We start from the raw sequence: 13,901 nt of genomic DNA on the forward strand, positions 1-13,901 counted from the left end.
AGTGTATGCAATGGACTACATGGACTAACTAGTCCATATAATATTATTCTCTGGCCATGAAGTTCTAACTTTTTTGTAATACTTACTACTATGTGGCACATTAGGTGTTTATTTACTGTCTTTAACTTCACTACAAGATAATTTCCAGTAAAGCCTTGCTTTAGTTCTTCACTGTAACCCTGGTGCACTTATACAGTTCAATGGCAAAAAGTACTAACTACATATTTCTCTAATAATGAACAAACTCAACAATTACAGGAGCCATGTTAAAAATGGCTTATACTATATACTATCAATTGTAAAATAAAGTATAAACTTAATATTTCTTAAAACATGAAAGAAATCTGGGTAGGAGGAAAACAAAGGAGAGGGTAACAATGCTCGATAATTACCTTACTCAATGCCTGCAATCCTAGTTACTCCGGAGGTTGAGATATGAGGACTGCAGTTTGAAGCCAGACAGGAAAGTCCGACTTTATCTCCAAGTAACCATCAGAAAACTGGAAGTAGCATGGTGGCTCAGAGTACTAGAGTACAAGCCTTGAGCAAAAAAAGAAGCTGGGGACAGCAGAGTGTCTAGGTCCTAAGCACAATCCCCTCAACTGACAAAACAAAAACAAAAAAACACACACACACAAAAGATAATTACCCCTGGTGATAAAATCTTTTCAGTGTTTTAACTTAAGAAAAATAATACATTGTTTTTCTAAAATTTTTTTATTTTTTTAAAACTTCACTTTTTGGGGGAAGGATTTATTAAAATGTTTTATTAGTACTAGTTTACAAGGGGATTTCATGGTGACATTTCCATACATTCATACAATGTACCCCCAACTCCCTCCCAACATCTCTCTTCTCTGCCTTCTTAAATTCCAAATTGACATGTTTTGCAAATGGATTATAAATTTGTAATCTGTACCTTTTTTTTTTTTTTTTTTTTTGTCGGTCGTGGGGCTTGAACTCTGGGCCTGGGCGCTGTCCCTCAGCTCTTCAGCTCAAGGCAAGTGCTCTACCACTTGAGCTACAGCGCCACTTCCAGTTTTCTGGTGGTTTATTGGAGATAGGAGTCTCACGGTCTTTTCCTGCCCGGGCTGGCTTTGAACCGCGATCCTCAGATCTCAGCCTCCTGAGTAGCTAGGATTACAGGTGTGAGCCACCAGCGCCGGGCTGTACCTTTTTATCTTAACATACTTGCTTTAGTTCAAGTTAAACTTGAGACACAGAAGCTCATGTTACTCTAAAATAGATAAGTGTCAACTATGAATAAATTTTTCAGAAATGTATTTTGAAATTTTTGCTTCAAATCTGCTCAAATGTTAGTCCGTGAATTTAAAAGATGACATTATTCAATTTTATAATAGGAAAAGTTAAATGTCATTAGATAGGGAGATGAACACACTTCAACAGTGTGGCTTTTAAGCCATGGCTTTGGAGTCTAATAAGCTTTAGGCATGTAAGTGGAATAAGCCTCATCATGCTTTAGGCATGTAATACATTTTGACTGTTCCATGTTCTTGTTTTTTTTTTAAATTTTATTTTAGATCTATAGGTCAACTCAACAGTTTAAAACACAGCTATTTGATAACTAGTTTATATGATAACCAGCTTATCACCATTTTAGAATTCTCACTTCACATGTTTTAAATGATAGTATTTATGAATAATCCATTTTAATAGATCTATTCCTAATCGTATATGTAAACATGTTATGTAATAATATGTCATAAGATATAAACATAATAAAATATAAACACTGGATATAATAAAATATATAATAAAAACATTAGAACTAATTTTATTATACTAATAACCCAGCAAACTCTAAACATTCTTTCAATTATAAAGAGAATGAGTTACATCACATAATTTCTAAACACTTTCTAAAGTTTAGAAATTGCAGGACAGTTAAAAAACTTTATCAGATTAATCTATTAAAATTTATTTCTAGGGGCTGGGAAGGTGGCTCAGTGGTTGAGTGCTTGTCTTGCATGCATGAGGGCCTGGGTTCAATTCCTCAGCCCCATATAAGCAGAAAAAGCCATAAGTGGTGCTGTGGCTCAAGTGGTAGAGCGCTAGCCTTGAGCTGAAGAGCTGAGGGACAGCGCCCAGGTCCAGAGTTCACAACCAACAACAACACAACCCACAACCAACAACAACAACAAAATTTTCTAAAATTTACATACTAATTCTGTTATTTAAATTCTACTTAGGACTTTAAAATGTGTAATGGCAGATTAGAAAAGGTAACTCCAGAACTATTCCATACCTCTTCTGCAACTTCATTATTATTATGAGTGAAAAAAATCCTGTACATATGCAAGTTCAACAGACATTTGTTCTATATAAAGAACAGAAAATAAATATGAAAAGCACTTTGTGCAGTACATGGCCATTCAAATATTTACTGAATTTAAATATAAGATATGAATCAATGATATAGGTCTTGACCATGAGGATCCTAAGATTTAGTAGGAGGACTTAAATGAAAGGCTTCCTGGTTTATGAAGGAATGGCTGTATCCTTTGGTGAGGAAAAGATTCTGAAGGTAAGGGTTTACAGGTAAACTTCAAGAAGATGAATTTAGCAGTGGTGAAAATGGTTTTATGAGGGCAGGGAGGCAGAACCAGTTTGATAACTCTACAATGTAAGATGCATTTATTTAATATCTCTTTAAACTTGGCTAGAAGCCACAGAACTTGAAAGGGGATAAATATTTTTAAAATATTCCAGAAACCTGGGTAATAGAGACAAAAATGACATAAAGAATGAAAGAAGGATATAGTTTCAGGAAGATTAAGTGTGGCTCTGGATAGTTTGGTTTTAATTATCTATCTAGCCACCAAATAGGAGTCTAAAACAGGATTAGGGTATCCTTTAAAAGAACAGTCTATTTAAGAAACCAGAAGAGTATAGATAGAACGCTGTTAACATTGGTTGTATTTTAATTCTCTTCAAAATTACCACAAATGTTTGCAGAAAATTGTTTGTAATTAGAAAATCTGAAATAAGCCTTAAAATCCCAAATTAAGTAGTTTAATAATTTTGCTAAAATCAATTGAGAATTATTTCCGATACAAACAGTAAATAAAATTTAAAATCAAATATTTACATTAGTTGAACAAACTGAGGGAGGACTTTGGCTTTGTAAGCTTCTTGGCAAATTGAAAATACAGCTGTTGAACTCTGGCATGCGAGTAAGAATTCATAGTAAAAGCTATCTTGTAAAGGGATTTTGTTTTTGTTTATTCTATAAGTAAGATTAAAAATGTAAGTGGAATAAAGTTTAACAAACTAAATTGTGTCCACTTACCATACGATCCTATGGCAGTCCATATTACTTGCTCATATCAACTCAATAATTTTATTGAAATTACTTATTAATACCTTCTCTATGAAGGTGAAAGGACAGTGGCTTTCAAGGCATTTATAACTAGGAACTGACATTTAATTTAAAAAGTGCGGGCTGGGAAGGTGGCTCAGTGGTAGAGCACGTGCCTTGCATGCATGAGGCCCTGGGTTCAATTCCTCAGCACCAAATAAGCAAAAAGAAAAAACCCAGAAGTGGTGCTGTCGCTCAAGTGATAGAGTGCTAGCCTTGAGCTGAAGAGCTGAGGGACAGGGCCCAGGCCCAGAGTGCAGGCCCCATGACCAGACCCCCCAAAAATTAAAAAAATAAAAAATAAAAAGTGCAATTATCGCATGACAAATAAATACAAGGCATTCACAGAATAAGCTAAGACAACAAGGTAAGCTAAGATAGTCACGGAAGTCAAAGTCATAGTCACAATCAACCTCAGTACAGTAAAAATCACCCTGTGATAAAAATCTATAGTTGTCAATTGCATGAAAACATTAGCAATCATAGAAAGGACATGTACCTACTCTTAAAGATTTCTGATTTGAAAATACAAATGCACATCTATTCACAAGCTTTTCTGTACTAAGTTAACACCATATACTTGATAAGGTCTCCTAGTGGGCTAGGGTAATCTTTCTTGTATAAGCCATGCCAATGATGATCTATCATCTATATGATTTACACTTTCTACACTGGAGAAAGAATGAACACATATATACTTCTGACAGAATACCAGAATAATACAGAATTCATTAGACCAATGATGACCACCATGAAAAAATCCAGTGCCAGACTAAGACTAAATTCATTGCTTTCTTGAGGGAGGAAGTCTTACCATGAAAAAGAAAAAAAAAGTGTCAGCTGAACCAAACAGTGTACTTAGTGATGTTATTCATTTGTATTCTGGTGTGAGCTCCTTATTTCCTTGAGAACTACTAACAGTCTAAAGACCAGGCAGCTGATCCAGGGTCTTTGACAAGAACTACTGTAGACTTTGATGGCTTTTCTCTTAATCATTTACAATTGTCCAGTGTTGGTTCAATTTGATAGCAAATTTTTAATAACTTGCTTTTTTGAGACATCCCAAAGCATTCATTAATTTTTATAGAAATAACTTTACATCCTATTTAATTCACATTTATTATAGTTTTACAATTCCTATAATATGTACAACTGTTAAAAACAGGTTTGGGAATTATACAACTTTAGGTCTGTTCTGGTATAGCCTACTAATCCATGGGTGTTCAGCTGGCTGTTGGGATCAGTACATATATTTTACAGACAGAAAAGAGGGTATGGGGTAAATCTGAGTCCATTAAAAGGTAGTGGTTTCAGAGTTCTTTGTTCTTATTTTCCCACATTATCATTAAATGATTGCCTAACTAATATGGTACAAGAGCCTAAACTAAGCAATTCATCAGCCAGTATGTAACTGGGGCAAATCACCTCCTGATCCTAAATACTTTCAGTAAAATAGGATAAAAAACTTAAAAGTAAATCTTCTCATTTGCTACTTATAACCCTTATGAGGCAGATACAGTAGTAATTAACTCATTGCACAAACAAGGGCAGATTCTAAGTACAAGGTTAGGTGTCTAATGAAGAATAGTAAAACGAGGAAAAATTCTTTTACCAGTAAGATCTGATCAAACTAATAGTAAATAAGAACCAAGATGGTTCCCATCTTTAATCCCAACATTTAGGAGGACAAGACAGAAGGAATAGCCTGGGATTGATATTGAATTTGAGGCCAATCTGAGATCTATAGCAATGTCTTGTCTCAAAAAACAAAAACAAAAACAAAAACCAATTGGATGCCAGTGGCTCACATTTATAATCCTAGCTACTCAGGAGTCAAAGACCTAGAGAATAATGGTTTGAAGTCAGTCCAGGCAGAAAAGTCTTTTGAGGTTCCATCTCCAACTAACCAGCAAAATGCTCGACTGCAGGTTTGATTGAAGTAGTAAGAAAGCCAAGCAAGAGCATAAAGCACTCAGTTCAAGCTCCAGGACTAGTGAGAGCACTCACGCACATGCGCGCGCACACACACACACACATACACACACCCACAGACCAACACTCTCCTGGAAAAAGCCCAAAACAAACTAGTAAACAAGGTACTAAAACAATACTTGAAGAACACATTATTACTTATATAAAAATATCGTTAAAAGCTGGGCGCCAGTGGCTCACGCCTATAATCCTTGCTAAGGAGGCTGAGATCTGAGGATGGCGGTTCAAAGCCAGCCCAGGCAGGAAAGTCCATGAGACTCTTACCTCCAATAAACCACTAGAAAACCGGAAGTGGTGCAGTGGCTCAAGAGGTAGAGCGCTCACCTTGAGCTGAAGAGCCAAGGGACAGTGCCCAAGCCCAGAGTTCAAACCACACGACCGACCCCCCACCAAAAAAAATCGTTAAATTCATCACAGTTGCACTAAATATGAGTGCTTCAGATTTCTCCCTACTCAGTTCACTCCATTTTTATCACTATTTCCTATAGGATAAAGTGCTGCAATGCAACATTAAAAGTAATCTCAACCATGTATCTGTAGTAATATCTGGTATTCAAATAGGAACCTCTTTTAAAAAGCTAAGCAAATTAGTCAGGTACCCATGGCTCATGCCTGTACTCCTAGCTACTCACTAAGCTGAGATCTGGAGGAAGATGTCAGTTCAAGGCCAACCCTGCCAGAAAAGTTCATTAGATTCTATCTCTAAAATAACCAGAAAGGAAGTGGCGCTGTGGCTAAGTGGTAGAGCACTAGCCTTGAGCTGAAGAGATGAGGGACAGCGCCCAGGCCCAGAGTTCAGGCCCCACGACCGGACACCCCCCCCAAAAAAAAAATAACCAGAAAAATCTAGGCTTAAGGCATGGTTAAAGTGGCAGAGTGCTAGCTGAGTACGTAGGCTAAGCAAATGTGAGGCCCTTGAGTACTCCAATGCTGCCAAAGATTTTTTTTTGAAGTTTACTAAATGATATTATGTATCCTTTCTTTTCAAGCTCATTATATAAGAAACTAGTTGATTGTAGTATGACTATAGCCCAATAGCGGATTTTGAAAATAGCCACCTCAGTCTCTGGAATGTAGAACACATACCTACTTAACAAAACATGCAAAGGTCTGGGGTTCAACCCTTCCCAGTACCACAAAAATTACAAAATAGCCTTTGATTTGATTAACTGGTAAGAGGTTAGAGGGTGGGGCAGAGAGAGAGAGAGAAAGAGACAGAGAGACACAGAGACATAGAGAGTAAGAGACAGAGATATTTCCTTGCCACACACTCCTGAGATTTTTGTGGATATAGCTTTATGTATTTGCTGTGACACATGGTCAGGAGCTGCAGTACCACAAAGGGGGGAGAACCACTACTAATGCCTGGCCTGATCTGTTATCTTTGGCATGTGCTGAGGTACCCAATTGTCTTATGTACCATAAAAAGTAACAGTGTGGATAAGTGTCATTTTGTCTTTTACTGACCTGAGCCAGGTCCAGAAGTGTTTCTGTCTTCCATGTGGCTTTAGGGTGACAGAGGTAGAAAAGATAGCAATCAGTACTCTCTAATATATATAACCAAAGTTGCCTGGGATGTCCGAACACAAAATGAACAAATCAAGAGATTAACTTGATTTTGTTGCAGGACCAATTGGATTTTATAAACAATATATTTACATCAGAATGGCAGATAAGTCAGACAAGGAAAAGGGTAGTAAAGGATAATGTAAACAATAGAGAGGACAAAATGGGATGTTCATATTTTTTCTTTCTGTTTATCAGAAAATCTCTGTGGCCCTCAGAAAAAAGCATACTAACAAGCAGTCTCAAGTCTGAATCCTCTTCTATCCACTCTCCTAGTACAGCTAAAGAAACCTGGAGTGCAATTTGTGACTATATCATTCTAACTAAAGGCTTGATTATTTTATTTTTGATCTAGAAGATAATAAAAGCCAACCTCTTTGTATGGAATTCATGTGTCTTAATGGTTTAGTCCTAAAATACTCCTTTCAGCCTATTTCATACTTTTACCTATGATAAAAAAATTAAAACACACTACATCAAGATAAGCAAAATATATTACTGAATGTTTTCCCAACAAAAGGCACTGTGGGCAGTACACATGTGAGCAGAAATAATAAAACTTGTCTCCTCTGTACTTCACATTCAGTTAACCCTCAGCTCTGCACAGCTGTCAATCTGTAGAACAGGGCATGTCAACTCTGGTAACGTTGCTTATAGGAAGAATGAGCTCCCTGCTTAGTCCATTTGCTTTAGGACTCAGGATCTATCTATCTATCTATCTATCTATCTATCTATCTATCTATCTATCTATCTATCTATCTACCTATTGTTCCTCATAAGCAAATTATAAAATTATAGTTTTACTTCCTGTGATGGCTTTTAATTAGCATGTGCTTTTCAGCTAAATCTATGGAACTGTAAAAGAGATACTGAGGGGTGTGTGTGTGTGTGTGTGTGTGTGTGTGTGTAGGGGTGTGTGTGTGTGTGTGTGTGTGTGTGTGTGTGTGTGTGTGTGTGAAACCAGGTAGCTCTTGTGGCTTTTTTTTTGCTGGGGCTGGGGGTGGGGCTTGAACTTTTACCCTGGGAGTTGAACCTGGGCTCCTTTTTGTTCAAGGCTAGCAACATTCTACAATCTGAGCCACAGTACCCCTTTCCACAGTACCACTTCTGTGATTAATTGGAGATAAGAGTCTCAAGGACTTTCCAACTCTGGCTGGCTTCAAATGATGACCCTGGGATCTCAGCCTCCCAAGGAGCTAGGATTATAGGCATAAACCCAGCTCTGTGCTCACTTCTTCAGAGACACTGACTAGAAGGTATGCTTTGGGCAGTCTATAGTGAAGATCTCTCCCATAGATAAGGAAAGGTGATGCTACCCAGTTGGTAATCTGTGATTTTTTGTCTGATACTCAGCTGAATAAAAAGCCTTTGGTGGCTGGGAATGTGGCTTAGTGGTAAGAGTGCTTGCCTAGAACGCATGAAGCCCTAGGTTTGATTCCTCAGTACCACATAGACAGAAAAAGCCAGAAGTGGTGCTGTGGCTCATGTGGTAGAATGTTAGCCTTGAGCAAAAGAAGCTCAGGGTCAGTGCCCAGGCCCTGAGTTCAAGTTCCAGGACTGGCAAAAAAAAAGAAAAAGAAAAAAGCCTATGGTATGGTAGTTTTCTGCATCTGAACAATTTAGTTGAACCTAGAAGACCCCTTTCTATAGAAATGAGAGTACAAGCACATTTTAGAATGTAAGCTATATCTTCTATAATTGAACCCAAGCTCCCTCCCCATGTTTGATCTTTTCTCTTGTATCTCTGACAAAGATTCCAGCTGATCTCATACACAGCTTTTTATTTACTCACCTTCCTCTGTTGTTACTTTCCTGGGGATCCCCTCTTCCAGGTATCATATACCACCTCCCCATAGTTCATCCCTTCAGCCTGCTGAGGTGAAGCTATGGATATTTTTCAACTGGGAAGAAAGGAGATATTGCATAGGTAAAGAATGCAGGGGAATTTGCTAGAGAAGCTAAGCAAACACAGATAACAGAAGAATGGAAATTTATTGTGAATAAAAATGGATTTAGTTGGTGAAGAGATATGGCAATATAAATGTGTAAGAGGTCTAGATGAAGAGTCTCTTGGAAACCTCAGTCTGCATCATAGACAGAGCACAGCAAGGGAACATATTAAGTGCTCCCTTCTTTCTCCATGAGGGAAAGTCAGTGAGTGCTGCATCAGGATTGGGGCAGGTGACTGAAGTGTTGGACAATTCAGCCAACTGTACCTTGGTAGAGGAACTGGTAAATGAAAGGCTTGATTACAATGGAGATGGCATTTGCCAGTGTTCAGGGAGGGAGTACAGTAGCTACAAGTCAGCTCCAGTTCTCCTTCTTATCCTGATCACTGTAATCAGTCTGACCCACTAAAACTTGCAAGCTGGTGTTAATTGTGCAGAACTTTTGATGGCATCTAGGGTTTCTTTAATCTCAGCCTTCTTTGATTGCAAGCTATTAGAATTGCCTCTTTCTGTACTATAAAGCTGCCAATTACCCTAGCTTGTTATACTTCAGGGCCAACTCCATTATTTTCAAATCTCAATGTTGGTTAACTTAGGGGCTGACAAAGATGAGGCACTCACAAAACCTCAGATCTGCTGGAGTTGCTAAGAGTCTAGTTTCCACTGTGTGAATTCTAAGGTTAAAGTATCTATGTGATAGCAAAACTGACAGAAACTAGAGAAGAGAAACAGATGAACTTAGTATATGTGCAGTGACTGGCAAAGGAATCATATACAGCCGGAAAAGACAAAATAGCTCTAACTCTTAACTCTGTTACTGATGTCAGTTGCCTGAGACCTAGCTGAACTTTTAGCTTTTGGACTGATATAAAGCTAAATTGCTCTTCAAGCAAAACATTCTTTTTACTTAAGCTAGTAGAAGAGGTTTTGTGTAGCTTATCAGGAGATACTCAGAACCAAAATAAGGGAAAAGGCACACAAAGTACAATGGTTTATATGTATGTATCTATTATATATTTTATATGTGTGAGTCCATTTTATCAAAGAAAAAAATTCTGTTAATTTTGCCTTGAGAAAGGAAGAGAGAACTCAAATTATGGCTATCTTCTATAGAAACTATTCTATTATTATATAGTTTCTATTCTAGAAACTATTTTATTATAAACTCTCCATTCATCTCTCTATTCTCAGAGGAACTGAAACAGTGCCTTATACATATTTAACAAATGTTTATTGAGTACACATATGATTAAAAAAGAGTGAAATTCATTTGATCAAAACAGTACATCTAATTGTAGCATTCCAATAGCATTTTATTTCAAATTAAGATGTCCTTTATAATTCTCATTGGCATAACTCCAACTAAACACAAACACACAAAGAATTACTGTTTTCTATTTCTAAATAGAGTACTGAAAAAATATAGTTTAGATTTGACTTATTCAGATTTTGTGTTTACTCTTAGGACTACAACATCTGCTTAGTGAAGAAAACAGTACTGTCCACAGACTATTCCAGGTCTCCTCCTGTATTTCCTCCCTGAAGTTAGTTGTAGTCTTATGACTTGTCTGGCCAATGAAATGGTGTTAGAAGTTAATGTTTCACTTTCAAGTAGTAGTCATCACATCCTTTCCCCAGTCCTAACAACTGTGGAAGAATGTGCTGAGACTGTAACAGCTTAAGGCTCCAAATGACTACTAGCAGTACAGCCTAGTTGGATATGTAATGTGACAGAAATAAACCTTTTTGTTTAAAGCCAGTAAGGGAAGGAAGGCTGGGGGGCGGGGGGGGGGGGGGAAGGGGATGTCTTCTGTTTCTAAAGTATAACCTATCCTGCCTGATACAGTCAGCAAACATCTCTCTCATAAATTCTCATAAATAGTGTAAGGATCAAGAGCTCTAGCCCTCAGAAATTCAGCATGTTTTGCACAGCAGTGCATCATTTAGAAATTACTTTTGTATAGAAGTGTTTGCTGCACATTATCCAAATAAACTCTTATAATGAAACAAGAACTAAAATTCCAAACCTATCCCTCATCTTCAGTTCTCAGTACTTCTCATCTGAAACTCAGGAAGCAAACTCCTTGGGTGGAGAGCTATTGCAGCCCTCCAATCACTTGCCATCTGTACTCACTATGGAATAAATTTAGACCATGAATGATTCTTGATATATTATTTCATTTGCCTTTGAAAGTTGGTTTTTCTATTACCAGAACTTAGTAGATTTTGAATATTTATTCTGTGAGTGGCATGCTATATTCATTCTAATCTTAAGGAAATTGATTCAGCCAGGCTCATAGACTTGCTGTAAACATCCCTGTGCATGAGGGTAGCACCTCTTAGATTTTCTGGGTCCACAGGCTAGAGACATGGCTCAGATGGCAGAACACAAACTTGTGAGTGAAAGCATCAGACCCTAAGTTCAAGTCTCAGTTCCAGAAGAAAAAAAAGATTTTCTGCTCCAAATTGCTTGCTCTTTCTTCAAAGTTCCCTTATGACTACAGAATCTAGGATTTGATAGTAAATTAGTACAAATAGTGTTGGTGATAAAATGGCATGTCCATCATGTGTGATCTGATTCAAGATAATTAAAAGTAATTCCTTAAGGATTCTTATTTGTTTAAATTTACTCAATTCATAAGACAATTAAATGCCTTGAAACAAAACAGAAAGAAGCTCCAGACTACTTTATCAAATGCTTTTAGATTACCATCATTTTGATTCTTATCATATTCACTAAGTTCAAATTTTTCCTCTCTGGTTCTAATCAAACTTCAGTTGTAAGAAATATGAAGAACTACCTGAAAAATAGCCTGTTAAATTTGAAAAACACCACACAATAGATTCTTTAAAAGAATCAACCTGAATTTTAGCCTTGTAAACCTTCAAGAAATTCTGTTGTTAAAAAATTATTGAAATGTGTCTAACCCTGCCCTTAGCTCAGAATCTTATTTTTTGGGGAAGGAAGTTGGCTCTGATAATTTAGGGTGTTGTGTATAATAGGCAAATGCTCTACCATCCAGTCCCAGAGCTCAGAATCTTATTTTTAAAAAATAAGCTATGTTATAATTCCTTAGAACATGGTTTGGAAAATACTAGTTCAGGTCATTCTGAAGGTTACAGATGGATCATCTGACTCCAGAGACCTTATTCTGAGTTGTATTATTTGCCCTATGTCAGAGATGTTTTAAAAATACTGTCAACTATATCATACCCTCTCCTGTTTATTTGGGCCCACAAGAAATTGCTCCTTTCAAGCCTCAATACTGGAAAACACCGTTCTTAGGCAGAATTGTTTCCGTATTGCCCTTTTTGTAAAATTCACCTTTATGTAAAATTGTTTACATAAGTCATGACAAGCCAATGAAGCACACATATTCACAATACTCTGTAAATGCTTAAAATCAGAAGGTTTTTTCCGTCTCCCTGTGATCTAATAACTAAAAAGACTTAGTAAACTGCCATCTAAGAGGATGATTTATTAAATATTAAACTGTTTCCTGAAAAGAGAATAAACATTCATTTGGCACTAGTAAAACTGCTTGGCACTTAATTACAGCAACTTCACTTTCCAAAGAAAGCTGGAGGGGGTTCCGCCGGTATATAATCTATGAAAGGATTCCTAAGACGTTAACCATACTGGGGGGAGGGGTGGGAAAGGGGATAGATGGAGGGGGGGAAGACTTTGTAATCTCCCTTTTGTGTCCTTGGGATGGCGTGAATGTGTCAGTTACTCTGAAACAGTTTTAAGCACTCAGTGAGCCGATGAGACCCGCGATCACAGTACTTTCATACACTTTGTCACGGCCAACTTTTTCCCGCCAGCTTCAGATTCGGAGACAAGCACTGAAACAAATGTTTAAATCCAAGTGTGGGCCAGCCACCGCCGACGGCTTCTCGTTCTCCACCTTGGGGGTGGGGTGGGGGTGGGGGAGGCCACTACTGAGAACAAAGAGTCAAAACTTAGGTGTGACTGCCCGCCAGGAACCACGAGGGAAAATAAAACCCGGCTGTTGGTGAGCTGTTGGGCAGTCCGGGAGAGCCGCGGGGGCCGACAGCGGCGGTCCGCGTGGAGAACTTTCAGTAAACTCGGGGCGGCCCGGGCCGCGGCTCTGCAGCCACGGGTTCGAGTCCCAGGCCCGGCCCGGCCTACCCGCGGCGGGTCGGGACGCCTCGCGGGCCCCCTCGCCGCCCAGCCCGGGCGCCCGCGCGGCGACACGAGGCGGGGGGTCGCGTGGGGGCGGCAGCGGGCCCCGCGCCCCCGGCGCCAGGGAGGAAGTCGCACTTACCGCGGCGGGCTCCGGCGGTGGCCCGGGGTCACGGCGGGGCGGGGCGGCCGGTCGGGAGGAGGCGGGGAGGCGGGGGCCGGAGGCCGGCGCGTCCCTGAGAGGGATGCTCGGCCCCTCGCGCGCCCCCAGCCCCTACCCGGCAGCCTCACCCCTGGCGGCGGCCGACCGGGAGCGAACGACTCCCCTTCGCCGGGCTGCGCCAGGCCGGGGTCCAAACTCGTCAGGAAGCTCCGGAGGGGGCGGGCTCCGGGGCGGGGGGTCGGAACCCGCCTGTCAGTCAGACCCGGCGCGGCGCGAGCGGCTGCCCGCCCCGCCCCTTTCAGCAAGCCCCGCCCCTCCAGAAGCCCCGCCCGCCGCGGGACCACGCCCCCGAGAGACCCCGCCTTTCGAGGGCAGGGGCGGATCTGCAGCTTCCGTTCCCCGGCCTGAGCCAGGGCTGGAGGGAGCGGTAGCTGCCGGCGACCTGGGGGCTCCCGGGGAACGGGACACGTCAGACTGGGGCGGGCTCTGGGCCGTAGAGGAGGCGGATCTGACTAAGGTCCGGGTTGTTCCCAGCTGTTCCCCGCGCGGGCTAGGGAGATTCCTGGAGTGGAAGTTTTGCACGAGGTCCCTCTGCGGGCTGGGAGATGATGGGGAGCCTGCCAGTGGGTTTCGGCTTTGTGGAAGCCCACCAAGATTTACCTCTGTGCTCCAGCCCCTTCTTGCAATAATCTAATTTCCTTTCCT

At 40.2% G+C, this 13,901-nt stretch overlaps 1 protein-coding gene across 2 annotated transcripts in view; it reads right to left on the minus strand.

The window, feature by feature from the left end:
• Nucleotides 1–13,403, minus strand: part of Klhl5 (kelch like family member 5) — a 65,559-nt gene extending 52,156 nt beyond the window's left edge. Inside the window, exons 1-2 of one of the 2 annotated variants that reach the window (XM_070012641.1) lie at nt 13,176–13,227; nt 8,730–8,838 (exon numbers count right to left, since the gene is read on the minus strand). In XM_070012641.1, the coding sequence (XP_069868742.1) occupies nt 8,730–8,791 (62 nt within the window). In that variant the 5' untranslated portion in view covers nt 8,792–8,838; nt 13,176–13,227. Of the gene's footprint in view, nt 1–8,729; nt 8,839–13,175 lie in introns of both variants that reach the window. The other variant, XM_070012644.1, reaches the window with a different exon arrangement.
• Between the last annotated feature and the right edge of the window lie 498 nt (nt 13,404–13,901).

Source organism: Dipodomys merriami, unplaced genomic scaffold (genome assembly GCF_024711535.1).
Source record: "Dipodomys merriami isolate MVZ:Mamm:240054 unplaced genomic scaffold, mDipMer1.0.p SCAF_9, whole genome shotgun sequence".
NCBI classification, from domain to species: Eukaryota; Metazoa; Chordata; class Mammalia; order Rodentia; family Heteromyidae; genus Dipodomys; species Dipodomys merriami.